Source organism: Eublepharis macularius, chromosome 15 (assembly GCF_028583425.1).
Source record: "Eublepharis macularius isolate TG4126 chromosome 15, MPM_Emac_v1.0, whole genome shotgun sequence".
NCBI lineage: Eukaryota > Metazoa > Chordata > Lepidosauria > Squamata > Eublepharidae > Eublepharis > Eublepharis macularius.
In genome coordinates this window covers 52689712-52715149 of record NC_072804.1, presented here as the reverse complement: position 1 = coordinate 52715149, position 25438 = coordinate 52689712, and the positions used below count along the sequence as shown (strand labels likewise).

The 25438-nt window shown below is 49.5% G+C and overlaps 1 protein-coding gene across 1 annotated transcript in view; it reads left to right on the top strand.

Moving 5' to 3' along the window:
- The window catches only part of BCAM (basal cell adhesion molecule (Lutheran blood group)), a 55221-nt gene extending 32703 nt beyond the window's left edge, over window positions 1–22518 (top strand). Inside the window, exons 4-16 of the mRNA XM_054999193.1 lie at window positions 3939–4009; window positions 5239–5335; window positions 6494–6676; window positions 6789–6913; window positions 7433–7592; window positions 7711–7826; window positions 10423–10564; window positions 11863–11987; window positions 13134–13272; window positions 16589–16621; window positions 18045–18192; window positions 19334–19448; window positions 20220–22518. Coding sequence (XP_054855168.1) covers window positions 3939–4009; window positions 5239–5335; window positions 6494–6676; window positions 6789–6913; window positions 7433–7592; window positions 7711–7826; window positions 10423–10564; window positions 11863–11987; window positions 13134–13272; window positions 16589–16621; window positions 18045–18192; window positions 19334–19448; window positions 20220–20225 — 1460 coding nt within the window. The 3' untranslated portion in view covers window positions 20226–22518. The remainder of the gene's footprint in view (window positions 1–3938; window positions 4010–5238; window positions 5336–6493; window positions 6677–6788; window positions 6914–7432; window positions 7593–7710; window positions 7827–10422; window positions 10565–11862; window positions 11988–13133; window positions 13273–16588; window positions 16622–18044; window positions 18193–19333; window positions 19449–20219) is intronic.
- The last annotated feature ends 2920 nt before the right edge of the window (window positions 22519–25438 follow it).

The window sequence follows — 25438 nt, the reverse complement described above, 5'->3', positions numbered from 1 at the left end:
TGTCCTTCCTTTCCGCAAAATGGCCACCCAAAAGTCCCTCACTTATGCCTCGCGCTCCTCAGTTGCCTCCCTCATCCTTCAAATTCCTCCTCAACACCTCCTTTTTGGCTTAACAATATACACTCTGAATCGAAATTAAACCAAAATATATATATTATAAATATATATTTAACAATATGGCTGTGTTTGCTCTTCTCGTCTTCATCTTTCTTTCCTCTCCCTTCCTGGTTGAAGCCTCAATTGTAAGCTCCTCAGGGCGAGGGCCTGTCTCTTTGGCATCTGTTCTTCTGTAAAGTGCCACAGATGCTGATGGCGCTGTAGAAGTCGCCAATCCTTGCAGTACGGTGGCTCCCTTTGTTCCCCATGTGTCGTTGCCGCTGTTTGTCCCACCGGCTCCAACCCTGTTGTGTGATCTTTATACACTCTGCTGTCAGCTTTTGAAACCTCCCAGAGAGGGAGATCTAAAACCTGAGATGGCCCCAGAATGTTGCAGGGCAGAGCATCAAATTCTTCCCCTGCTGGAAGGATGCTGGAAAAAGCAAAATATTTGACAATTTAAGTAGCATTTCAAAACCTGCCTGCCTCACCTGGTGTTATGGTGGGGCTGGCTCTCTGTAAACTTGAGTGTGTTTCATGGGGAAATTTGAGCGGAGAGAATCTGGATAAGATGTACGTTAAATATTTGCTTGGTTTCCAGTCGCAATTACTAATGGCTCAACCCTTAAGATGCTTGGTCTCTCGACATTCTTAAGCCAACAGTAAGTGGCTGTTGGGGATGTGCATGCTAAGCTGGACATACCTGTTTTAGCATACCAGCAAAGGGACTCATGTGCAAAACAGTGTACTTGGCAGGTCCTGAAAACATGCAGGAAGGTTGCAAGGAGCTACTCTTTATGTGATCTAGCAAGCACAGCTCTTCAGTTACCAATAGCCACAATTAAGTTAAAAAAAATTTTTTTAGCTCAGAATGAGAGAATTGAAATGGCTCTCCTCCCCCACCGCTATCCTCTGCTTCCTTTCTGGAATTGTAGCAAGAATACAAATATTAAGCCACTCATCATTTGTTGGCTCGTTTATGCAAGGTTGTAAACAGTTCCATGTGTGGTCGCCTGAGTTGAATAAAAATCGCCTCCAGGCGACTGAGCATGGGAACTTAGACACGTCTGCTCTCTTTCTCCTTCTTAATACTCTTGGTATGTCACAGGTGATTACTGTAGCTGTGTAGACCAGATGAGCAAGTACAACAGTCTTGTGGACTAATGGTTTATTTCCAAGGCTGTTTTAATAGGATCCCGAGCTACTCTAACTGCTGGTGGGGTTAGTAGCACCCAAGAAAGATACAAGTTGTTGATCAATAAATAAGCAGAGTCGGGTTTTAGCCTTGGGAGATCAGTATCCTGAGACTTGCTTGTGGCCATTAGTCAGTGCAGAACAGAGAAGTAAACTTTACACTTGTTGTATAGCGTACTGAAGGTCAGGATTCGGAAGGCTCCCAAAGTGCTGCAGTATTTACTCAAATGAGTAGCTAGGGACTTTTTCCACAGGTATGCCATTAAAAAAGAGGGGATCATCTTATAGTTGCATATGTTATAGTTATATCCAATAATAAGGGGTTTTTTTGTGGTAGGTAGGGGTAGTTTAGGTAGGTAGTCATGTTGATCTCCAGTAGAACAGCAGGATTTTAGTCCAGTGGCACCTTAGAAATCAACAAGATTTGCAGAGTGTATGCTTTTGAGAGTTAGAGCTCCTTTCTACAGATATCAAAAAGAGTCCAGTAGCACCTTTAAAACTAACCAATTTTATTGTAGCATAAGCTTTCGAGAATCAAGTTCTCTTCGTCAGATGCATGATACAAACTGGTCAAATACAGAAGAGGAGGAGGGAGAGGGGAGGGGAGAGAAGAGGACATATATCAGAAGGGGACAAGATGCAATTAGTGGGGAGGCAACCAAAACATTCCTTTGCTAGTAAATGTAAACATCTCCTTTTGGTGTGGAGTCAGTTTGCCGTGTTAGTTTGCAGCAGTATAAGCATCCAATTCCTATGTAGTATAAGCCTTCGATAACCACAGCTCTCCCTGCCAGATGCATCTGACAAAGAGAACTGTGGTCTTTCTTCAGATATAACTCCCAAACGCTGGCACTCTGAAAATCTTGTTGGTCTCTAAGATGCCACTGGACTCAAATCTTGCAGTTTATAAGGGGGTCTTCTTACATTCAGGGTCATCTTCCGTTTGATAAAATACAGCACTACCATTCTGCAAAATGTACCAAACAAGAAATGTTTAGGAGGGTGTTCTGATAATGGAACAGGGGTAAAATGGAACAGTCCAGAGGGACGTGTTCGTACGGGAAAAGGTCAGCAGGCCACAGCAGTGGTCCTTGTAAGTATCCTCTGGCTTTTACTGTGTTGCCTTATACCTTGTAATCCCATATTCTACGTTGCTCACCACGCAGTTTGCATTAAGCAATTTGCCATTCTCATTGTGGCTGCTTGAATTTTGCATTCCCAATCCTGTTGCATTGTTCATTGGATGTCTTATGCTATAGGCCCCCCCTCTTTTGTTACCCGGTAACCTGCCTTGAGTCTCAGTGTAAATAAGATAAATAGAATTAAAAAATTTGAAACCAGCTGCCAAGCGGCCATTAATGCATAATCCAAAATGGGCTGGCTTATCCCCAGTTAGCTAAGATGGTCTCCGTTATGCCCTCCAGCGCATTTTATTTTTAATCTTTTGCAGGGCCAATGCAAAGAGAACTGTTGAGTAAAATGTGTCCCCCATCAGCAAGGAGGTAGTAAAATTGTCACAGCCTGCACCCTGATGTTAGGTATCCCCTCTAGAAAAATGTGTGTCTTGAGAGGAGGGAGCTCGTTCTAGGTTCCCGAGTTGGTAAGAATACTCACAGCCCAACTTTTCCCTGCCCTGACGTCTCACTGTCTTGCCCATCTCTAGGTCTTTCGGCAATCCCTAACAACGCCAGTCTCTTTCTCCAGCAACATGCAACAAATTCCCCCAGCAACACGTAATTCCTTGGCTTACAAAATGGTTCCCCGCCCGCAGCCAAACACCTGGAGATGACTCTTTGTTCTTTCGGCAAAGGAGAGGACTGTATCTCTCGTCATCTCTTGTTGACAACCTTGCCCCATTTCTTAAAGCATGTATCGCTAGCGTGCTTCACTCTTTCACGTTGGTGGTCACAAACAGAACAAAACAGACAAGCTGGGTTGAACTCGGCCACGTCGGGCTGTATTGTCTGGCAAGATCACCTGTTTCAACCGAGCAATGGCGAACATCAAGTGTAGAGAGACAGGACGTGTGTTTGTTTACATGCCTTCTGCGCTCGGGATGGTGGCTCCTCATCCTTTTACCTTTCCACCTCTGATTGCATTTATTTTTTATTTAGAAAATTCATATTCCACCTGCTTCAAGGCAACATGCAAAGTGAACACAAGATAATAAAATCATCAGTGCAAAAACAGCATTGGAACTGTCTATGAAATCGAGCTGGAGGCGTTTGAAAAAAATGCATTCAGCTGCCTAAAATGATATCTGTCAAACATCCCCAGGGCTAGAGGCAGACCATAAAAGCAGCGTTATGGCTGACAATGAATCCTTTCTTTATGCTTCACGGTTGGTTCATATGAGTTAAAGGTATCTCCCGGACCATTCTCTCCCTTGCATGATTGCAGAGAGGGAAAGATTGAGCAATGGAGGAACAAACCTTTTGTTGTAGCCCATCTGACTGAGGAACCCCCAACCAGCTTCCAGTGAATCTCCTGAAACACAGCACAAAACCTCGTTCGCTAACGCTTCGATTGCCTGCCCTTGGGGGATACTACAGCGGTAGAGTTTACATGCTTTTGATGAGCCCCTGTTAGTTCACGGTAACCCACGTCCTGCCTCCAGGCCTTCCTAACTGCTGCTTCTTGCCCTCCAGACCCGCCGGAATCCCCAGAGGTCAGATGGAACACCCGGACCCTCTCGGTGACTGGAGAGCACGCTTCCGAGGTGAGAGAATCTGCTTTGGTTGTTGAAAGGGGGAAGAAGAGGCAGATAAACTTGAGAAGCTTTTGAGATTTGCTTCTGCTTGAAACACACTTTGTTCCTGACGTCAAGAGTGTGAGAGCAGCAGCTGACTGTGAGAACCTCTGCAGCAAGAGAAAGGCACTCTGTACATGTTCTGAGAAATCTGCCCTAGAGAGAAATGAATTGAGTTAATACACAACTCTGGTTTTGAGAGCCAGAGTGTAGGGGTTTAGAGGATCAGCCGAGAACTGAGGAAATCCCAGGTTCTCTGCCTGCCGTGGAGCTTGCTGGGTAACTTTAGGCCAGCCACACTTTCTATCAGCCTAACATACTTCCCAAAGGGGTTCGGAGGATAACATGGAGGAGGGGGGAAATCATGCGCAGTGCTCAGGGTTCCTTGAAGAGCAGCGCAGAAATAGGAGGGAGGAAAGCAAAACCACATTTTGAGGCCCAGCTTTTCAAACTGCTTTGAGGGAGCCCCTCTAAAAGCGGTATCAAGGAAAATTAAAGGTTTTTCTCGGGTGTGTGACTACTCCTTCAAGTGGAAAGGGTGGTTGTCTCACATGATCAAGGATACATGTGTGCTGCGTGGTTTCTGAGGAGTGCAGAAAAGCCAGCAGCCGTCCTAGGATTCATCTTTGTTATTTTTATTTAAAGTAACTTCTTAGTCCTTATCGTGCAAAGGCATACTTTTATGTGCATGGTCAATGGCTGGTGAATCTCAAAAGTCAGAGAATTTCTTGAGTGATGTTTCCAGGAGATATATAAGACACTGGTCTCTGAATGGGAAGCAGTGGTGGAACGTAAGAGAAGTAATGCAGATTGGCTTAATTTTCATAACATATGCAGGTTGTGGAATTCAGTTTCTCTTGGACATAGGATTTAGAATTTCTTGTTTCTTCAAAGCCCAGCTGGGGAGGATACAACTTGGAACACCTTACACTTACAGTAATAAAAAATAATAAAAACACCAGTTACAATATAATGAAAAGGAGGAAAAGCTTATGAGTGATGTTTGAGTTTGCGGCTATGGCAGGTTCCCTGGCTGCTGCCTCGACTCCCGTTGATTTGCTTTGGCAATGGCAGTCGGTGGCCAGAAAGGAAAGAGGCGTTGGCAGAGCTGGGTCGGACAAATGCTCCTTGGTTGGGAGCAAAGTAGGAGATGCCATCAAGGCCGTTCTTAGCAGTGATTCAGCACCTTTCTTTTCCAGATCGCAACGTGCAACAGCCGAAACGCCAACCCAGTGCCAACCATCAGCTGGTACAAAGACAGTTACCCTCTGCAAGTCCCGGCAGAACGCAACAATAGTAAGGGAGCCGTATCCTTGCTTCAACCTTCTTTTCCAGGACAATCTAAACACCATACATGAAAACATGGCTCTCATCTGGCAAGCGTAGATGTGTGTGCCCTCTTGCCCCGGGATAGTTTCTTTTCCCCCTCCCCTCGTGGCCCAAATCTGAGTCTGCTTTTGAATTCTCACTATCCAGTATTCTGTACCTTCCTTGCTTTGGTTTGCTGTGTATTAGTAGGACCATTGAGGCAAGGCAGACCATGTCCTATATTTAGAGAGGTGAAAAGGGACTGTCCTCCGATATCTGAGTGATCAAGGTGTGTTGAGCCAAGGGATGAACCAGATAACGATGCTACGACTTGAACGACACTACAGGTTCATAGAAACATAGAGCTGGAAGGGGTCAGAAGGGTCATCTAGTCCAACCCTCTACACAATGCAGGAAGCTGTGAATGTCCTGCATTGTGTAGAGGGCTATCTCCTCCTCCCACCTGCTCTATGCTCAGAGGAAGGCAAAAAACCTCCAGGATCCCTGGCCAATCTGGCCGGGAGGAAAATTCATTCCTGACCCCAAAGTGGTGATCAGCATTACCCTGGAGATAAAAGAAAGGGCCACGAGAGCCTAGCACCGGTTCATCCCTTCCTGCCCTCCCTCCCCCACTCTGCATTCATTCATATTGAATGTGAATGAAGTGTCCCAATTCTGATCAGTACCTCTCTGCTGCAGCTGTTTAAACAGGGGAACATGTCTAAGAGATCCTTCCACAGAATTCCTAACACTGTGTCTTTTGGCCCCAAGTAGATACCAAATTCCACCTTTCTGTTTGTCAAGGAAACATCTCGACGGCTGTGATATTCCCCTGCCCGTTGTAGAATCCGTGAGCCTCAAACTCATTGCTTCCATATCTCTGGTGATTGTAGTTATAAATCGTATTGATGCAGCCTGTTTTGGGGGGTGTTTGAAAGTGCTTCCGTGGGTATGATCACAGCAGTCTTTGCAAGAATCATGCAAAGTTTGTCCGTAGGGATGATATTCCCAAGTAAAGAAACCAAAAGCAGGTGCAAATAATCTCCACTCTGTCACTGGAGAACAGTTCCTCTCTACTGTTTTCTCTTCCTCCCTGGATGCTCCCTGCCCCCTTCCTATCACCAGCGGTTCTCTGCTTCTCCCCAGACTTGTACGCTGTGTCTCGGACAGTGAAAGAGGCTTCCGGGCTCCATTCTGTCTCCAGCACGCTGTATCTCCGCCCGAACAAAACTGACAAAGACTCGCACTTCCACTGCCGGGTCAACTACTCAATGCCCCGTGGAGAAGTCGGCAGCCTCGAGTCGGAAAGTTTCAAGCTCACACTGCACTGTGAGTCCTTCCCACACCCGCGTGCTTGAGTCATGTGCCAATAAGCCCTGGTGCGTGCAAGAGAGTGACCCTCCTTCCTCCTTTCGTTCCCCTCCCCGCACACAACTTGCAGATTATACGGAGAACGTGCACTTTAGTTTGGACTCTCCCAAGGTAATCAAGGAAGGGGATGAAGTGCGGCTGCTTTGCCAAGGGGATGGAAACCCCCCGCCAGAGTACGTCTTCTCCAAAATGAAGGTAACGCTCACTGCTGTCTACCCGACTCGGGAAATTCTTCGGGGAGGGAATTGGCCAACCATGGCATCTTTCTTGCTTCTCTCTTTTGCCTCTTGTGCCAGGTGGCTTACTTTGCAGGCGCCAGATTTTATTTATTATGTTAGTGTTTTTTTAACCCCTCTCAATAATAATAATAATAATAATAGTAGTAGTAGTAGTAGTAGTAGTAATAGTTGTTATAGTTGTTGTTGTTGCGTTTTTGGGATTGGCCTCTGGGCCTCTATGCTGACCACCCGTCCTTGGCATTTTTCGGTGCACTGCTGAAGGCGTTAAACGTACACCCCTTTGAATGTGCTAAATGCACGCATGATGCAAGGGGTGCCAGAGTGGATTGCAGCTTCCTTCTCCGCATTCTAGTTGTTGGCTTTGGCACGCATTTGTTTCTGATGGTGGAACTCTGGCTGGTGTTTTGGGTTGGCCTTTTCTGACTCGCCTTCTCTGCTGCCTTCCGTTCCCCCTTGCCTGCCTCGGCAAATCCAGACTGCAGACCAGTTTGAAGACCTGGGGGCCAACCCTAACGGACTCCTGGTCCTTCAGCAAGTGACCAAGCGCGACAGCGGGACATACCGGTGCCAAGTGCTCGATTTCGACAGCCCCCCTGAAGTGGAACTGGAGAAGGAAGTCACCATCCACGTCAACTGTGAGTGCCCCGAGGATTTTCCGGGAGAGAAGCTGACGTGGCCTTCCCTGAAAGAAGAAAGCCAGGGATTCAACCCCAATATTGTCTCTCCATCTTTTTTTCTTTCTCCCCACCCCAGATCTAGATACGCTGGTACTGAATCCTAATAAGACCGTGAAAGTCCCCCTGGGAGGAAGCATTGAGCTTGCCTGTGCCGGAAGCGGCTCCCAGACACCCACATTGTCATGGAGGAAGGTGAGTTGGGCCTCCACCAACATGGCAGAGGGGGCAACGGTGTGTGATGTGCCTGGCTTGGCAGCAGGGAAATCTGTGTCCTTTGTCATTCTCATCAACGTTAGACATACGTCCCATAGAGTTACTTCTTAGTAATATTGCATCTTTTATGCTTCTTGCTCCACCCGCTACAGCCACCAAGGAAACCTGGTAAAGTCTAGATCTAGAAAAGTCAGATAGAAACACTCAGGGCTTTTTTTCAGCTGGAACATGGTGGAACAGAGTTCCGGCACCTCTTGAAAATGGTCACATGGCTGGTGGCCCCGCCCCCTGATCTCCAGACAGAGGGGAGTTGAGATTGCCCTCCGCGCCGCTTTAGTGCGGAGGGCAATCTAAACTCCCCTGTCTGTAGATCAGGGGGCGGGGCCACCAGCCATGTGACCATTTTCGCCGAAAGTGATTCAAACTTTTAAAAACTCCCCTCTTGTTCCAGCTGACCCAAAGTGACATCATTGGCCCTGGGAGCATGCGTGTACTTTGTGTGTGGTACCAGGGGCACCACCTCCCACCAAGATTTGCCCCCTGTGCTGGCAACCCACTGAGTTCCACCACCTCTTTTCCCAGAAAAAAAGCCCGGGAAACACTGGTTCTTATACCGAACGAGACCGTTGGCTTGCTTGAGCCTGTGGTCTCCCTGTATTTGTAATGGTTTATACAAGGTCTCATGCTACAGTTTTTAATTTATTTAATTAAAAGGTTTTTTTTTAAACTCCACCTTTCTACTGTATATCTGTCTTGAGGCAGCTTTAAAAATCCACTAACAGATTAGGTGTGGTCTTACACAGCTGGTAGATGGAGGTTTTAGTGTCCTTTCTGCAGTTCTCAGAATTGTCTGGCCGCTGCTGTTCATGCTGCTACTCCTTGTTAGGTTTTGGTGGTTCAGGTAAAAATAACCCCCTTGGCTTCAGAAATAGCTTAGAGTCTGCAGTCAAATACTATCAGACTCTTTCCAGTTGAGGAGTCTGCCTGTTGTATCTCTTCATGAGGCACCTACTCCTTTCCAGCCAAGAAGCATGCTTACATCAGTAACTCATGCAGAGATAAGAGGAGGAGGAGAGCTCTTCTGAGGGCAGTGAGTTCTTACTGTTGGACATTTTAGATGTCGGTCTTCTTGGGTGCAGGAATAAAGGGTAGCTTGGATTGTTTGTAATTCAGGGTGGGGGAGTAAGCGTGCCTCTGCTTATCAGAGTTTTTTGGGACACTCTGAGGTTCACCAAATGACCTCGCAGTGTTACAAAGTGGGATCACGAACAACATCCTTGGCGCGCCGTGACCCATGCCCTTTTCTCTCTGCTTATTGTCGTAATGCTGCTGTTTTCGTTCTGGCTTTATCATATCCCCGTAAACTGTATCCATTGCAACTCCACAAACTGGATACTGTACTAAGCTCTGTATTCCCAGATAACAAAACCCTAAACCATTAGACTTGGCACAGAAGTCCTGTCTAAGGGAACGATTCATCCAAAAGTTAGCACTTCCATTTCTTTAGGATACTTAGAACCCACTTCTTAGCCAACAGATTTTAAAAAATTCAAGATCTAGATGGAAAACAACCAAATCATAATAAAAACGACTGCAATTCTTGTGAAAGTCTAAAAAGAGTACAGAGTCCAGGTTACTCGGTCTCTTTCTCATAGTGGTTTCAGGTTTGTCGGGAATATTCTCTTTCCATTTCTAGAGGAAGGAAATTCCAGACCTTGGGGGTATAAAAAGCCCCAACCGGTCTCACTTTAAAGAAAGATGGTTCCTGCCGGAAGGCTGTGCATAAGAACTAACCGCTGGCTACATCTTTTTGAATGACATGAACAGGGATGAACTTGTGCCCGTTTTGGGTTTTGTTTGTCTGAGGGTCTGCCAGATTTGTGAACTGGCTTTGCATCTAATATCTGAGCTGGCCTCGTTAAGAAAGTATGGAGAGGTGTGTGGCCTCCATCTTCCTCCCTCTGTTTTGGGCTAGTGGGATATATATCGGCAGGGCTCATTTTTTTTTTTTATAACCAATGTGGGTTGGCAGGGCTCATTTTGAGGGGGAACGTGCAGGAACACAGTTCCGGTAGTTCTCCAAAAAGGTCACATGTCAAGTGGCCCTGCCCACCTGATTTTTGGCCATTTTGGGCTCATTTCGGCCTGGATCAGGGCCAAAACGGCCCAGTTCAGGCCGAAAATGGCCAGGATCAGACCCAAAACAGCCAGGATTGGTCCCAAAATGGCCAGGATCGGGTCTTTGATGGGTAGTGGATCATTCTCTTGCTCAACAGTGGCCCAATCCTGACCATTTTGGGCCTCTTTTCAGCCATTTTCAGTCCCTTCTTGCCATTTTGGGCCCAATTTTGGCCCTGAATGGCCAGGATTGGGTCCAAAACAGCCAGGATAGGTGATGACAAGGGGTGTGGCATATGCAAATGTGTTGAGTGAATAAGTTATGCTAATGAGTCCCTGCAGCTCTTTTTCTACGATATGACCCCTGTATATCGGCACATTTTGAGGCTGGTGCACTCACATCAGGTTAAAGCAGTTTTTAAAAGCCCCAAACAGCAGCTTCCTCTTCTTCCCGCAGGGAAAAGAACAAGTAGAAAACAGCGGGATCTTGAGCCTGACTTCACTAACCTACCACAAGGCTGGCACATACACATGTGAGGCTTCTGTGCCCAGCGTCCCTGGACTGCGGAGGGACCAGTCTGTCCGGGTCATAGTAGAAGGTACGGATGTGGAGCAGGGAAAGGTGCTTCCCTGCACCATTCAATGGGTTGCTTCACTTTTGCGACTGTCGCCATGCCCATTGAGGCCACTACAGATTCAAATAACCAGTTCAGCAGGCCTTCCAGAACTAGTTTTTTTTCTGGTTGATCTGATTTGTAACTCCGTTGTGGGTTTTCAAACTGCATCGGAGCACATCCATGGATCTGGTTTGATGCGGCTCAGTGTGAGCCCTAATCCTGGATCTCTACACGCATGAAATTGAAAGAGCGTGAACGTAAGACTAAACAGGGTGAGCGGTGGAATTCCAGCGGATTATGCTCGTTAAGTTCAAAGCAGGGGATCTTTGTCCCACCTACTGTTTCTTAGGGCAGAGCTACACAAAATGGAATGGTTGCAAAATCCAATTAAACCAGATTTCACAACTGAACATTCTGCTCCCTTCACCCGTGTTTTTGGGTTGAGTCCTCTTCCACAGAACTTTCTGTGAGCGATCCAGGCAAGTTTGGATCCCTCTCCCCCTACCATATGTCCAGAAAAAAATGCATGTTGTTATTTTTTTTGGTGTTAAAAAGCAAGAAGCAAACCAGAAAAAAAGTACATTGCAGGAGATGGGAGGGATGGATCGTAACATTTGTGAGTACAGCAAGCTAGTACATAAGGGAGAATTCTGTAAATGCTAGAGTTACTTCCGGGAGCCTACGGTTGTGCTTGGACAGGCGATTTCAGCATTTGGGGTGCATTTTCTGAGTGCCAAAATTGCTTCTTTGAGCTCTTCAGATTGCATCGGTCGCATTGAGGAGCTCAGTTAGCACTGAGAAATTCTCCAAGGGAACGTCCTGGCTGTTGATTATATTGTATTTCACCTGCTCTGTGTAATCCACGCTAAGTCTCAGTGAGAAAGGCGAAAACTAACAAGCAAACAAATAAACATTATATCTCAGGAAGTCACAGTGAGCATATTTTCCACGGTCTCCAAATGGTAAGATTGCACATGCCCCCTGTTGCTCTTACCAGGAGGAAAAATGAAAGAAACTAAGGAGGAGGGTAAGGCCATTCCCTCTCTTTTTCCCAGCATTCTCTGCTTCTTGGCAGAATAGGAGCTTGAATCCTGTCTTGGCAATCTTGGCCCAGCATCATAATTACGCTGGTTCTTGCCTGCACCCCGAGATCCTGTCTTAACTCGACATGCCGGGGATTGAACCTGAGCTGGAACCTTCGGTGTGCAAAGCAAGTACCTGTTCATCGTGCCGAATACCTGTGGTTCTAGTTTCAACCTTCTGACTTCTTCCCAAACCAGGGAAACCAGAGCTGGAGCAGCATCAGTCGCCGAGCCATTACCACAGCTTTGGCCAGAAGGTAACGCTGACTTGCTCTGCTTTGGGCCATCCAGAACCACGGATCACCTGGAGCATACCTGGAGAGGTGAGTATGGGGATAGGAGGCTTGTCAAGGCAAGACAGGTGTCTGTTGGGGAGATCGTTGAGTGAAAGCCTTCGAGGCCTTACTTTCCGCACCCCCTCCATGCCATCTAGGGCACTGGCTTTCATAAGGTGTCGCAGAGCTTCTTAAAGAATACAATAGGGAAAGGTAGCTGAGCTGTCTTGCAAAGTTTGCTTACTTCTGCTACTCGTCCTCCTAAAATACACATCCTTGAGGGATCATTTGGTGTGAGCGTGCACATCCATTGCTGCTGTATATCTACAGGGTGGGGGTTCTTCGTTGCCAAATGCCTAGGGGACAAAAACATTTGCTCCGGAGCTCTTAACACTTTCCCTGTCTGCCACTTCTCCCCAGAAAGTTTTCTCTCCAACCTTACCCTGCCCTTTCAATGTCCTGGATCTATGTTTTAACTTGCACCAGGAAAGGGTAACTTTGCCCAGAGGGCACATATGGCAGCACTTTAGGTTTTAAGTGCCCCCGTTGCTTTTTGTACACAGACTTAATTTAAAACGCCTGCTTTTTCCCAAGTAATGCAAAACAGCTTGCCAAGTTTTTGAAGCCCAACAAGAACAGAAGTGACTCGAAAATTACCGGTTTTGCAGCACTCAATACACACTGCAGCGAAAATTTGAACGCAGGGCCAAACTGCACAATACGTTTGATTCCCTAGACTTCATTTGCTTTCTCTGCAGCCATGCAACAGCTGCAGAGAATGTTGTTTCGAAACATTTTCGAAACACAGCTCAGACGAGCGGACATTCCAGTTGTTTTGGGGAGGGCAGTTTGGTTTGGGACTGCAGTATGGGATGGGAGAAAGAGCTCCTGCCTCCCTCCATGCCGCTTTCTGAGCCAAAATAGCCTTGGGGAATGAAGTTTGCCCCGTTTTGGTGCTGCATATCCCAGGGCAGATTTAAACCTGGTTCTCGGTCACTCCATCAGCTCTCTCCGTTAGTAGATACAGTAGTAACTCCTGCCTGGAATGGTGTTAGAGGCCTTTTTCTTCCAACCATCTCAAAGCCAGCCAACTTCTTCAGGTGTTCCACAGAGACAAAACTGACAGCCCAAAGTAGGAGGTGGGGCCGGGTTCTGCCCCCCCGAGTAAACCTCATTTTACTTTGCTGCTTCCAGCCTTTGACTAACAGCTCTGCTAACAGAGTAACCAGTAGACTGTCCGTGGAGGTGACTCCGGAGCTGGCGGAGAGCGGGGTTAAGTGCTTGGCAGAGAACCAGCACGGCTCGGACGAGCGGACGTTCCAGTTGGAGACCGGTGAGTAGCCCCAAGGGAGAAGCGAGAGGTTGCAGTGTTTTGCTCCCGTGCACAGGATGCGTGGGCTGGGTGTGTGCCAGTTATGCGCTGTGCAGCGATAATGGCCGTTTGGCTAAATTAGCGTCCAGACTAAAGAGTGGGAAATCATTGGGACAGATGAGATACTTGGCGCAGGTGAAGTTTGCTCCCTCCTACCAAATACCATCTCTTGTCTCTCCCTGTAGCCTGATGCTCTTGAATCTCACCCTTGTCCACGCTGGCCAGGGGCAGGGGGGAACCCTGTGGGGGGAGCAGGCACCCACCACTTGCCAGGTGCCTGTCTGCTTGGCCTTCCTTCTATTTAAAACGTCCTTCTAATTTAAAGCTCCTGCTTACATTCAAAAAGATATTCCTTTAGCTTTTGATATTTCCCGTGAGCCCTTCCTTTCCCCCATGCCCCCAATTTCTGTCTTCAGGTCACCTTTAGCTAGATTTGGCTTAATGCTCCCAAGTTTCCCAGTCATTGCGCTACACCCCCACTCCCAGCTATTTGGCTGCTGTCTCCAGTTTCTTTCCCCATCATGTGCCACTCGGGACCAGTTCAAATGGGCGGAACTGCTCTCATGTGGGGCTTTGTCATCTTGTAGAAACTGGGCTGCCGCACCTGCAAAGCGGGCTACGCAGGCTGCACCATTAGTGGCCCACTTTCCACGAGACGTCACACGTGCCCAAATCCCTGCAGCAGAGTGCTTCTCCCTTGCCCGCATCATATTTAAATCGGGTCCCAGGGTACTTACTTGAGTTACCTGCTTGGCCTCTTGGCCTTGCTGCATTACGTCTTACGATCTCTGTTTGTGGCATACGTTGGTTCAGATTGCATGGTTTACTCTAGAGGAACTTGGAGAACAGGGCTGAGAAGTTGTTGAACTTGACTGCCTCCTGGGTTTTTCCACAGACAGACGACTTCAGCGCTAAAATTGTAATTCTGTACCGAAAGAGGTGGTATTCCACAACAAGTGTTTTAAATGACAAATCCTATAACATAATTCTCTTACCGTGTTTCAGACGACACACATTTATCCTGGTGCGCCTGCGTGGGTGTACCAGGATAAAAAGGGCACCGTGGAACACTGCCTCCGGAGGGTGCCGCTGGTGGCAGAGGGCCGGGCACTTCTGTTCGGGCCTCTACCGCAGGGCTATGTAGCCCAGCTGGAGGAGGAGGAGGGTGGCACGGGAAGGGCGGCACACCTGCAATCCCCGGTGGAGCCAAGGCAGGGGCAAAGTGCCTGCTGCCCTCTGACCCCCACCGGAGCTGTGCCACACCACTTTTGGCAGAGCCGGGGCAATGGGGCGGGGGCGAAGTGCCTGCTGCCCCATCAGCCCTGCCGAAGCCGGGCTGCACCGCTCTCTGTGGAGACAGGGTGGGAGGAAGAAGCGCCTGCCGCCCTGTGAGCCCCGCTGGAGCCGGGCCCCGCTACACCGCTCTCGGCAGAGCCGGAGCGATGGGAGTGACACGGCCCAGCTCCGGTGGGACTCACAGGGTGGCGGGCACTTCATCCCATCTCCCCAGCTCCTCCCAGTGAAGCCCCCACCGCCCTCTGAGCCCCGCCAGAGCCGGGCAGCGTCGGTCTCAGTGGAGCCGGGGCAATGGGGCCAGGGGGTGACGTGTCTGCCCCCCTCTAAGCCCTGCCGGAGCCGGGGCACACCCTTCCAGCAGGGATCACATGGCGGCGGGTGCTTCGCCCAGTCTCCCTGGCTCCACCGAGAGCAGCGAGGCATGGCCCGGGTTCACAGGGCGGGGGGGGGTCGACCCCCTGTGTCTCAGGCCTCCCCAGACCCCCCCTTGCCCCCTACCTGCCAACCCTCCCCAGACCCTCCTGCCTGTTAGCTCTCCCAAGACCCCCCTGCCTGCCTGCCAGCCCTTCGCAACCCCCAGCCCTCCCCAGCCCTCCCCAGCCCCAGCTTTCTAGAGCCTGTTGTATTTATTTGCACAATGGGCTTTGTTTCTATTAGATATATAATTTACTTATTTTATACTAGATCATTTATGCCTCAGTCTGTTGCATGCTTTACGCAGGAGCAAGTGTGTGTGTGTGAGATGCTGCTGCCTTGTGTGTTCTTCACAACATCTCACTTAGTGGGAAAAGAGTGATGCAGCATCTCGGCGTGGGCCTGCCGCCACATCAGCCAAGGAGGCTAGGGGGTCCCTAAGCATTACAGAGCACAAGAACATCATGCTGCACTTTTGTGCTAAGCTGGCACTGTATTTGCACAACAAAACTGCATCTAGAATCATAGAATCATAGGGCTGGAAGGGATATCCAAGGTCATCTAGTCCAACCCCCTGCACAATGCAGAACATTCACAACTACTTCCCCCCCTACACCGTCAGTGACCCCTGCTCCATGGCCAGAAGATGGCAAAACACCATCAGGATCCCTAGCCAAACTGGCCTGGGGAAAAATGATTTCCTGACCCCCCGAAGTGGCGATTGGCCTTACCCTGGGCATGTAAGAAGGGGCCACGAGAACACAGCACTGATGTAACCCTTCCTGCCCTCCCTCTCGTGATCTGCCCAGGTTCACAGAATCAGCATTGCTATCAGTTGGCCATCTAGCCTCTGCTTAAACACCTCCAAAGAAGGAGAGCCCACCCGAGGAAAGAAGGAGAGCCCTCCCGAGGAAGCCTATTCCGATGAGGGACCGCTCTAACTGTCAGGAAGTTCCTAATGTTCCGCAAAAAAACTCTTTTGATTAAATTTTGATTAAATTTGCTGATGGCATGGGATGGTGGAGGGGAGAAGATGTTACATTCTCAGGCTGCACTCCCGAGCTCTGCATATTTAGTGGAAGGTGTAAACAGAGTCTTGGGTTTAAGCAACTGGGTGTGAAGACTGCTGGGCAGTGGGGAACTCTGTCAAAGGGGCAGGGATTGGGGTCGGGAACACATTTCCCGTTGTACCCACAAAGGTTCAGACCCAGAGCGAATCAGAGGGACCTCACCCACCCGTAGCCCCTGATCAATGAATTCATAATAAAATGGTAAACAAGGCTTACGTGTTACAAGAGATGGGGCGAGGGAACAGAGACATGGAACGACAGTATCCTTGCAACTCTTGGGTAACACCTAATTCCACTCTGCTCTTTCGATTTGGCACCGAGGGCTATTTGTTGTGCATGTATGCAATGCATTTCCAGCTCTGTGGAGTGAACAGGGCCCCGGGCAGTCATTTTGCCAGGATAGGAGAATGGGAAATGGGGACTGGAGTGGGTGGAATGTTGGCCGAAGCAAGGCACTCCCCACAAACTTTTGCTAACAACCCTGTCTCTTCCTGTAGCATCCCCAACAGTATCCGCTACTGCAGTGCCAGGTAAGTTCTTTCCCTGGCTCAAGGGCCTTCTAGTGTGGTGAGCAAGGTGAACAGTGTGGGCACAAGGTTGACCGGGTGGGCTTTGCTGGCAAGCCACATCATACGGGGTGGCCGCTAACTGCTTTTTCCCCTCTCCTGCATGCCTCCCAGGGAACCCCGTACTGCAGACAGGTAGGTATTGGCGGGAGGGTCTGCCTGTTACGTCCTCCCAGAAATGTTATGCAGAGAGCTGGCTGGGAAAGGAAAAAAAAGTATTTGAGTTTCGTTTATTTCTGCCCCTGCCCCTCTCCCCAAAGGAATGACAGAAAACTTGGGAAAATATGCAAAGGAGTTCTAGGAAAAGAGGAAAGGAATATTTTAATTTCTCGACTTAATTCATTGCAGGATTCTTTTGCATTTGTAGAATCATAGAATCAGAGGGTTGGAAGGTGCCTCCAGGGTCATCTAGTCCAATCTCCTGCACAATGCAGGAAATTCACAACTACCTTCCCCCTTCACTCCCAGTGACCCCCTGCTCCATGCCCAGAAGATGGCAAAACACTGTTGGGATCCCCAGCCGAAATGCCCTGGGGGAAATCGCTACCTGACCCCAAGGTGGTCAGGTAGAAGGTCAGAAATATTATATTAGCTTCAGACTTTCATGGGGATTTTTTTTTCCCCTAGAGGAGATAAAAAGTCCCACACCTTCAGATTTCTGGGAAATCACGCCTCCGTGGAAGGCAAGGCAGATTTCCTTCTCAAAGAAAGGCTGTGTGGAAGAATGTGTACTGATGGGTGGATGAATGAATAAATATCTGCATGAATATCTTTTGGGGAGATTGGTCCTCTGAGTCTGGGTTTATCAGCTTTATGTCACTTTAACTGAAGCATTCTGGGGAATATATTTTGTGTCTGCTGAGAGAGAGAGAGAGAGAGTTCCCAGGGTTCCATGGGGGAGGAGGAACGATAGGTAAACCTATCTGAAGTCTTAAGTGTAGATATACCCTTCCTCACGACGCAAGCTACAGAGTTTGAGGGTCAGGCGTGGTTCCCTTTGCTATATCACGGGATAGGCCAATGTTGTATCAAGATAGACTCCAAGAGTGTCCTTCAGTTCCTAGCATCTCCAGTTAAAAGGGTCAACTAGGAAATGATGTAAAAGACCCGTCCCCGAGACCCTGACAGCGGCTGCCAGTCCCATGTAGATAAGACTGACTTTGACGGAGCGATGGTCTGATTTGCAGTTTTGTGTGTTCCTGTGATAATGGCTGTGACTAGGAGTCATCGCTGCCGGAAGTCCCTCTCTCAGGAGGTCGTTTATGTCCTGCGTTGATTGGAACTGGCAGCAGTCTCGATGGGTTTCTGGGACTGTATGGCATAAGGTGGGGTGCGTGTGTCCGTACGAGCTCCTCTTATTCCACTTGTGTTTTTTCTCCCCCGCCAGTGGATGGGTCAGAGAGCCAGGGTGGAAGCACAGTGGCCGTCATCGCAGTCTGCGTCTGCGTCCTCCTGCTCCTTCTCATTGTGGGCTTCTTCTACTTCATGCAGCGCCGGGGCCGGCTGCCCTGTGGCGGGGGTGAAAAGAGATCTTTGTGAGTGTCCCGTGTCCTGATGCCTTCCTCCTTTCTCCTGCTAATGCACCTGCCCAGACTTGGCCTTCCTCCTAGTTTCTCCTTGTGATTTGTCAGATGAGAAGCAGAGAGTGCCTATTGGCCGGCTGTCACATGCACACTTGGTGCTTAAGTCTGTGGTTTTGGTAGGGGTTAGGCAACCAGCAGTTGAGATGATCCTTCTGGCCCACAATGGCTTCTGATGTGGACCTCATCCCGTTATGCATGAAACTGCTATCTCCTTCTACAAGGTGGCATTTAAAGAAACGGGCTCTCAAGAGCATTTGATGGAGGCTCTGGCAGTTTTGCATCACAGCTCATGTCTTGGCTACCACAGGTGAAAGAGTAGTTGGGGGGCATAATAGACAGCACTTCTGGTCATAGAGCCCTTTGCTAACACAGGAGAGGAGGGGTCATAGAGCCCTTTGCTCCCGCAGGAGTGGAGGGGTCATAGAGCCCTTTGCTCACACAGGAAAGGAGGGATCATAGAGCCCTTTGCTCCTGCAGGAGTGGAGGGGTCATAGAGCCCTTTGCTCACACAGGAGAGGAGGGGTCATAGAGCCCTTTGCTCCTGCAGGAGTGGAGGGGACATAGAGCCCTTTGCTCACACAGGAGAGGAGGGGTCATAGAACCCTTTGCACACACAGAAGAAGAGGGGTCATAGAGCCCTTTGCATACATAGAAGAGGAGGGGTTATAGAGCCCTTTGCAGAGACAGGAGAGGATTGGGTCAAAGAACCTTTGCTCACACACAAGGAAGGGGGTAAAGAGCCCTTTGCTTGCTTCAAGGTTAATGTTGCAGCCTGTCTCCCCATGCTCAGTTCAAACAAAGTCCCCTGATTAAAATTTACTCACCAACTAGAGGTTTATTCCAACCCTCCTCATTTGTGCCCAAACACATGCAAATATATGCAGATATGGCAATGGCCTCGGAGCACATATTGTTATTTTTTAACACGGAGCTCTCTCATGTTCAACTGTGGAGTCCAGATGGAATGGAAGGACCTTGGGCAGGAGGAGGGGAGGATCAAAGAGCTCCCAGCCAGTAATCTTATGCCACCGGGTCACTCGGCCACCTGTCCCTGGAACGTCACGCTCTGATGTCCATTTCGTTCTCCTGCCAGGACCCCCAAGGAAGGGAATCCCGACGACACCGTGGTGGAGATGAAGACGGACAAGCGGAACGAACAGACGGGGTTGCTGAGCCCTGGTGGGGGCGGCGGAGGCGGGACGAACGAGGTGAGGAAGAGCTGGAAAGAAGGAATCTTGCGGGCATCCAACATAAAACGGCTCTCAAGTCTGCCAGATTTTGTCTAGCCTCCCCCCCTCCAGATGGAGATGTGTGTCATTTGATTTTGCCTGCAGCTAGTAGAAAGAGAGGAGATGGCATTGAGAGCTTGGCTCCTTTCAAAGGAGACCCAAACCTATGAGTGTAAACGGCTTTGGTTGTAGCTTTAGCAAGTGGTAAAATGGCTTATGAAGGCAACGAGTAAAGAGTCCAGTAGCACCTTTAAAACTAGCCAACTTTATGGTAGCATAAGCTTTCTAGAACCACAGCTGTCTTCATCAGATGCCATCGTCAAATGGCATCTGACGAAGAGAGCTGTGTTTGTCGAAAGCTTATGTCCAATAAAGTTGGTTAGTCTTAAACGTGCTACTGGACCCTTTACTATTTTGCAACTACAGACTAACACGGCTAACTCCTCTGGATCTAAGTCGAGATGATGATCCTTTGCAGGTAAGCAGAGGCTTGAATGTGTGGACTGTGCACCAGCCCTACCTTTCCCCGTTTCACCCAGTGAGCTCCCTGTAACAGCTGCTTGCATTATTCATGGACGCGGGCAGTGATGAGCGTTTTGGGGAGGGCGGAGAGTTTTGAGAAATTTTCCAGTGCCTTGAGCGAACCATGATCCGCTTTGGCATATTCACTTTGACTTAGATTTAGTAAACAAAATGCGAAGAGCAGGATGGTGATTTTTCCCCCTCCTTTCTGATTCTGCCTCCCTGCAGTGCTGAGAAGGAGCCTGGAGTGGGCTCGTTCCAGAGAGACCCCCCCTCGCCCGCTCTGCACCACACCATGGAAGAAGAGAGTGCTCAGATTGGACTGTGCTAGGAGGGGGACAGCGATTCCTCCAGGCCTCTTGGCCCAAGAGGGGAGTGGGCATCCTTGCAAGTTGGACTCTTGTCACAGGGAACGTGCAAGGGTGGGGTGGGGGGCTTGTGCTGCCACTACTACGACTTCCTCCTTAGAACGTCTGGTTTCTCTTTTCAAAAGACTGACATGCTCAGAGCGCTCTGCCGTCAGCCTGCGACGGAATCCCCCTGCGGGCCCATGCCGACCTGTGGACAGAAACTAGCCCACCCATGCACTTACGTCAATCATGCGCTAACCTGGCCTGGCAAGTCAATCTCCCCTTCCCCTCCCAAGTCACTGGCTTACAAAAGCGTCTTGCGTGCCTGTTTTGTCATTTGTCGTCTAGAAGGAATCGGTTCTTGTATAGCTGCCCTGCCTGCTCGGCTGGGGGGGGGGGTTGTTCACCCTAGATGACCAGGCAAGTGGCTGTGTTACGCTTGTGCTAAGAAGCATCTCCCCCCAGACACGCTCTCCTCCCCTGCATGCAAGCAGGCGCGACAACTGAGCGGCTGCAGGCATGCGTCCGTTCACCGTGCCTCTTACCTGCACACATCAGAATTGCACGTGGGCCTCTCTTTTCCAGGTATGAACGTGTCCCGTGTGCACTCCGTGCTATGAAAAGCGTCGCCTGCCGACTCTTCCAGAGCAAAACTAAAAGCACTCGCCAGGAGTTTTCCTTTTTGTTCCTGGCCAGTTGGCAACCCAGAAGCACACTTTCTTTCCTTCCGGTGCCCACCTGCTGGAACTGCTCCAACTTGTGTCCCCAACGCTCCAACCTGATACCCCAGCAGGGCAACTTGTTGCTCTGCCGTACTTGACAAGCTGCAGAGTGCCCTTGGCATTTTAGCACCACCGCCAGCTCTTGCCACTATTAGGGGTTTGAGGGTGATGCTTCCAGGACGTCTTTCTACTAATTCAGGATTGGCATCTCTGAACCCCACTTGCCCAGGGAGTCCCTGCTATGTTCATATAAACCTCTGTGTATGTGTGTATAAAGTGCTGTCAAGTCACAATTTGATTTATGGCGACCTCAGCAAGGGGCTGTCAAGGCAAGTGAGAAGCAGAGGTGGTTTGCCGTTGCCTTCCTCTGCAGAGTCTTCCTTGGTGGTCACCCATCCAAGCACCGACCCGGCTTAGCTTCCGAGATCTGACGAGCTCGGCCTACGCCATGCCCCCTTCCCTCCCCATATAAACCTACACACATCCTATTTGTATTTCCTGTTCCCCACACTTGCTGGTGCCTTCTGGCTGGGGGGACGGGCAGTCCGTCCACACCCATTGCAAAGTCTCAGCCAATGACAGTTCCGTGGTTGGTTCCAGCCGCTCTTCGTTGCCTTTCTACAAGGTAGGTTTCTTCTCCCCAACATGCATAGGCACAAACACACACAACACACACACACACATAAGCGGTGGGTCTACTTCTGTCCCCTCCAATACATTGATTCTCTTCAATGAAATGTATTTGTTTTTATATGTCTGTACGGGATTCTGTGTTTTGGGGTTGTAATCGTCCTGCCATCCCTCCATCTCCAAGGTAGCTCCTCTTTCCCACCGCTCCCTCTTTCTCTCTTGCACTGTCTGGTCAAGACACTGGCTTTTTATGGGGGTGGGATGTGGGGCCTTTGAAATAACGTGTTGTATATTTAAAGGGAGGCAACTGGGGGAGGGGATGGGAAGGCAGCAGTGAGGGTGAGACGGGGGTGGGAGACGGAGGGGTGATCATCTGGCGGCTAGCCTGAAAGACGCATTCTGTGCGGGCGTGGGGGGGGGAGACTCTAATGCCCCCCCTTTGCAAGGCAGCTGGGAAATCCATTCTTTTCTGCCCTGCCCGACTTCTTTACTCACAAGAGTGAGGTTTCTCTCTCTCCCATGTACATTTCAGTGGCCAAAGATGCCCTTCCAAAGTAACAAATAAATGGTCTGCTCTTGTGCCTTTACCAGCCGATGGCAGCGGGGATGAACTCTGTAGAAAAACTTCTTCCCCTACTGGTTTCTCGAGCAGCCCACCCCTCTTATTCCCTTCCCTGATCCATTGGCCACCCTCGCCAGTCGCCATTCCTCGATCGCCCTTCCTCTTCTCCCCCCAGTCTTCCCTCTCTCCCAAACTGCCTGTTGCCTGCTGCTCCTCTCCCCGGGTTACACTGTACATTAGCAATTAAAGAGACTGTAACCTCCTCTGGGGCATCTGGTGTGTGTGTTTTTCTTTTTCCTTCTTCTCTATCCATTTCCTGACCACCACCACCACCACCCCTTTGTCAATGAGTTTTAAAAATAGAACCTCATCTGAGATGTAACATCCACAGCCTTTGAAGGATCAGAAGAGATTTTTTTTTTCTTCAGCTCACCTTCAAAGGAAAATTAATTTCGGCGTGGAGGCTGGCGATGTTTGGGTTTCCAGGAAGGACGGAGTCGAGAAGAGAAGGAGACTCCATAGAGCCTGGCTCTTTTCTTTTTTGAGAGAGCCGGCTAGCCCTTGGAAACCAATTACCAGACCATTTGTGAACTACAGGCTGCATTTTGCATGCCCTCTTTGTTGAACACGTCCATACAAGTTTAAGCACCGTTTCTGTTGAGTACTGGCCGTAGGCATATTTGGAGCTTCGTGTGGATGCGTGCGCGCTTCTTGAACCTAAACTCTAATTTGTGGCAGACACGGAATGTTCACAAGCATTTCTTCCTGCTGTTGGGAACGGCTTGTCAGGCATAGAATGTTCAAGGCAGCCAACCTTTGTTAACTGAAATGAAAAAAATGACTTTCAGTGGGAGGGGGAAAAAAAAGAAAACCAGGTGAAGTTGTGCAAGCAGAAGAGAGAAAGAGCCTGGAGGCAGGAAAGTTTAGTAGGAGGCAATCCCACAGAAATGCAGCAGGTACAGGTAGCCCCAAGGCAGGGTGGCTGTAGGATGAGAGGGCACGCACAGGGAGTAGGCTGGAAAACAAGGGACTGAGCCACCTTGAACGGGACAGAAGTGTCATGGGAAGGAAGTTATTGTGGGGGTTGCAAACCAAAAGAAACTGCAGTGGGCTGGGGAAGGCCAGAAGGTCATCTGAAACACGGCTATAGAGAAGGCCACCTGGCCGTGAACAAGTTCACAGAAGTGGACATGGGTGCTTGGGACAGCGTGAACAAGTGGCAAAGCTCTTCTGGCCCTGGCTGCTGCATCTGTGCAGGGGGGCGAAAGAATTGCAGGCTGACTTTTGCTCTACAGCTGAAATCTACAGGCGGGAGGAGACGGAGTTTCCCTATTGTGCTTGGATACGGAAGCCTTTGGCAGCCGTCAGCGGTCTCCGCTCCTGCCAAGGCTCCCTTTCCGGGTTCTGGCTGTCCCTGCAAGCTGAGATTCGCCTGAGGAGACCTGAAGAAAGGCAAGAAGGGGGGAGGGTCCCGGGCATACGTGGGCTTGACCATGCCCAGCCAGGCTTCCCATCCTTGGAGCCTAGGGGGGAATGGATTCTCAGTGCTGCTTACTGTGAGGAGCTCTTGAAGGCTGACCTCTGTTTTAGAGAAGAACCCCTGTGCATCTCAGTCTCCTTTTGCTGCTGAAAAGCCGTGCAGCTTGAGCAAGAAAGGGTGGAACTGCTGAACCCTTTTGCCTCTAGCCAGTTTGATACTCAAATGCACCTGAAGGGTGTAAAAAGCGGGAGGATGGGATTTTAGCTCAAAAACCTGCGGACAGGGGATGGGTCAGGCTCCCTATCTGCAGCAGGCTGCTCCTTTGCTCATAAATGAGGCCTCCTGCGGGCGTTCGTCATTTACAAGAAAAGGTACAGTTCTCCCCAGTGATGTTTAGCTTGGGTTTGAGAAGCAGATGGCAGCAGACTAGCTTGCACTCCTCCCCCCTCCAGCTGACACTGATGGGAAGTAGACAACGCCAGAGTCAGGAATCATGCAGAGTTGCAATGGGCAGCCTCCATGCTAGGTGGATGTTCTGTGAACATCCCATTAACTTATTTCAAAAGCACGAGCGTGTGCTCTAGTACCACTTGACAATTGGTACTTTAGAGGTTCTGGTGGAACTCTTTGCAGGTTTATATAAGGGGCGGAAGAATGTCTTGTCCTGCAAAAGAGTTCTCACATGCGCTTTTCCACCGGTGCCTTGGGTGTGAAAACAGACCTCACAGGTCAGAAACAATGGAGAGAGCAGCCAAACACAACTGAGGCAACTTGTGGTGTCCCTGCATGTGGGAATTGGTTGTAACCAGGGCTTTTTTCCTGGGAAAAGAGGTGGTGGAACTCAGTGGGTTGCCTCAGAGAAAATGGTCACATGGCTGGTGGCCCCGCCCCCTGATCTCCAGACAGAGGGGAGTTGAGATTGCCCTCCACGCTGGCAATCTCAACTCGCTTCTGTCTGGAGATCAGGGGGCGGGGCCACCAGCCATGTGACCATTTTCAAGAGGTTCCGGAACTCCGTTCCCCTGCGTTCCCCCTGAAAAAAAGCACTGGTTGTAACTAGCCCTAGTTTTGATCACAGAAAGGCGTTTTACAGCCAGCCATCTCTGAAATCCGGAAACAATATTTTTAGTTTAAAACTTCAAATCAAAACACATTTGAAATGTTGCCAAAGCTTGAACCGGTGCAAAGTTTTGTTTCATTTCCAGAATCTTTGTTTTTCAAAGGGGAGGGGGAAACCCCTGCTTGTTTAAACCGTTGCAGGTTGCAATGGAAGGAAAGGGGTTGGTCTCATATGGGGCTGCGGGAGAAGGAGAGATTGGAGAAGTCTTCAGAAGGATGCAGGCCTTAAAAAATGTCTTGGGGGAGGTGGGATCTGGTATAAGACATGGAGGGGAAAGAGAAGCCTGAAAAGGCCATCGGGGTTAGGTAACCAGAGCTCAAGCCAGCTGGTTCCTCCAGCTGCTGCCTCCCTGTCAAACTCCCCCCAGGCCTTGAGGACAGCTGAGGGTGCCATGTGGCCTGCTCTGTGCCAGTGCACACCTGTGCCTCTTCACCTGGTGTTAACTGAGACACCTTGTTGCTGCTACAAGCAAGAATGAGGAGGGGAGAGGAGGAGATCTCCCGTGTTCTCTAGAAGACAGCATCATTTGACCCAAGAGCCAACCTTGGCATTGAGGAGAGCTGTGAGGCTACCCTTTGTGGTG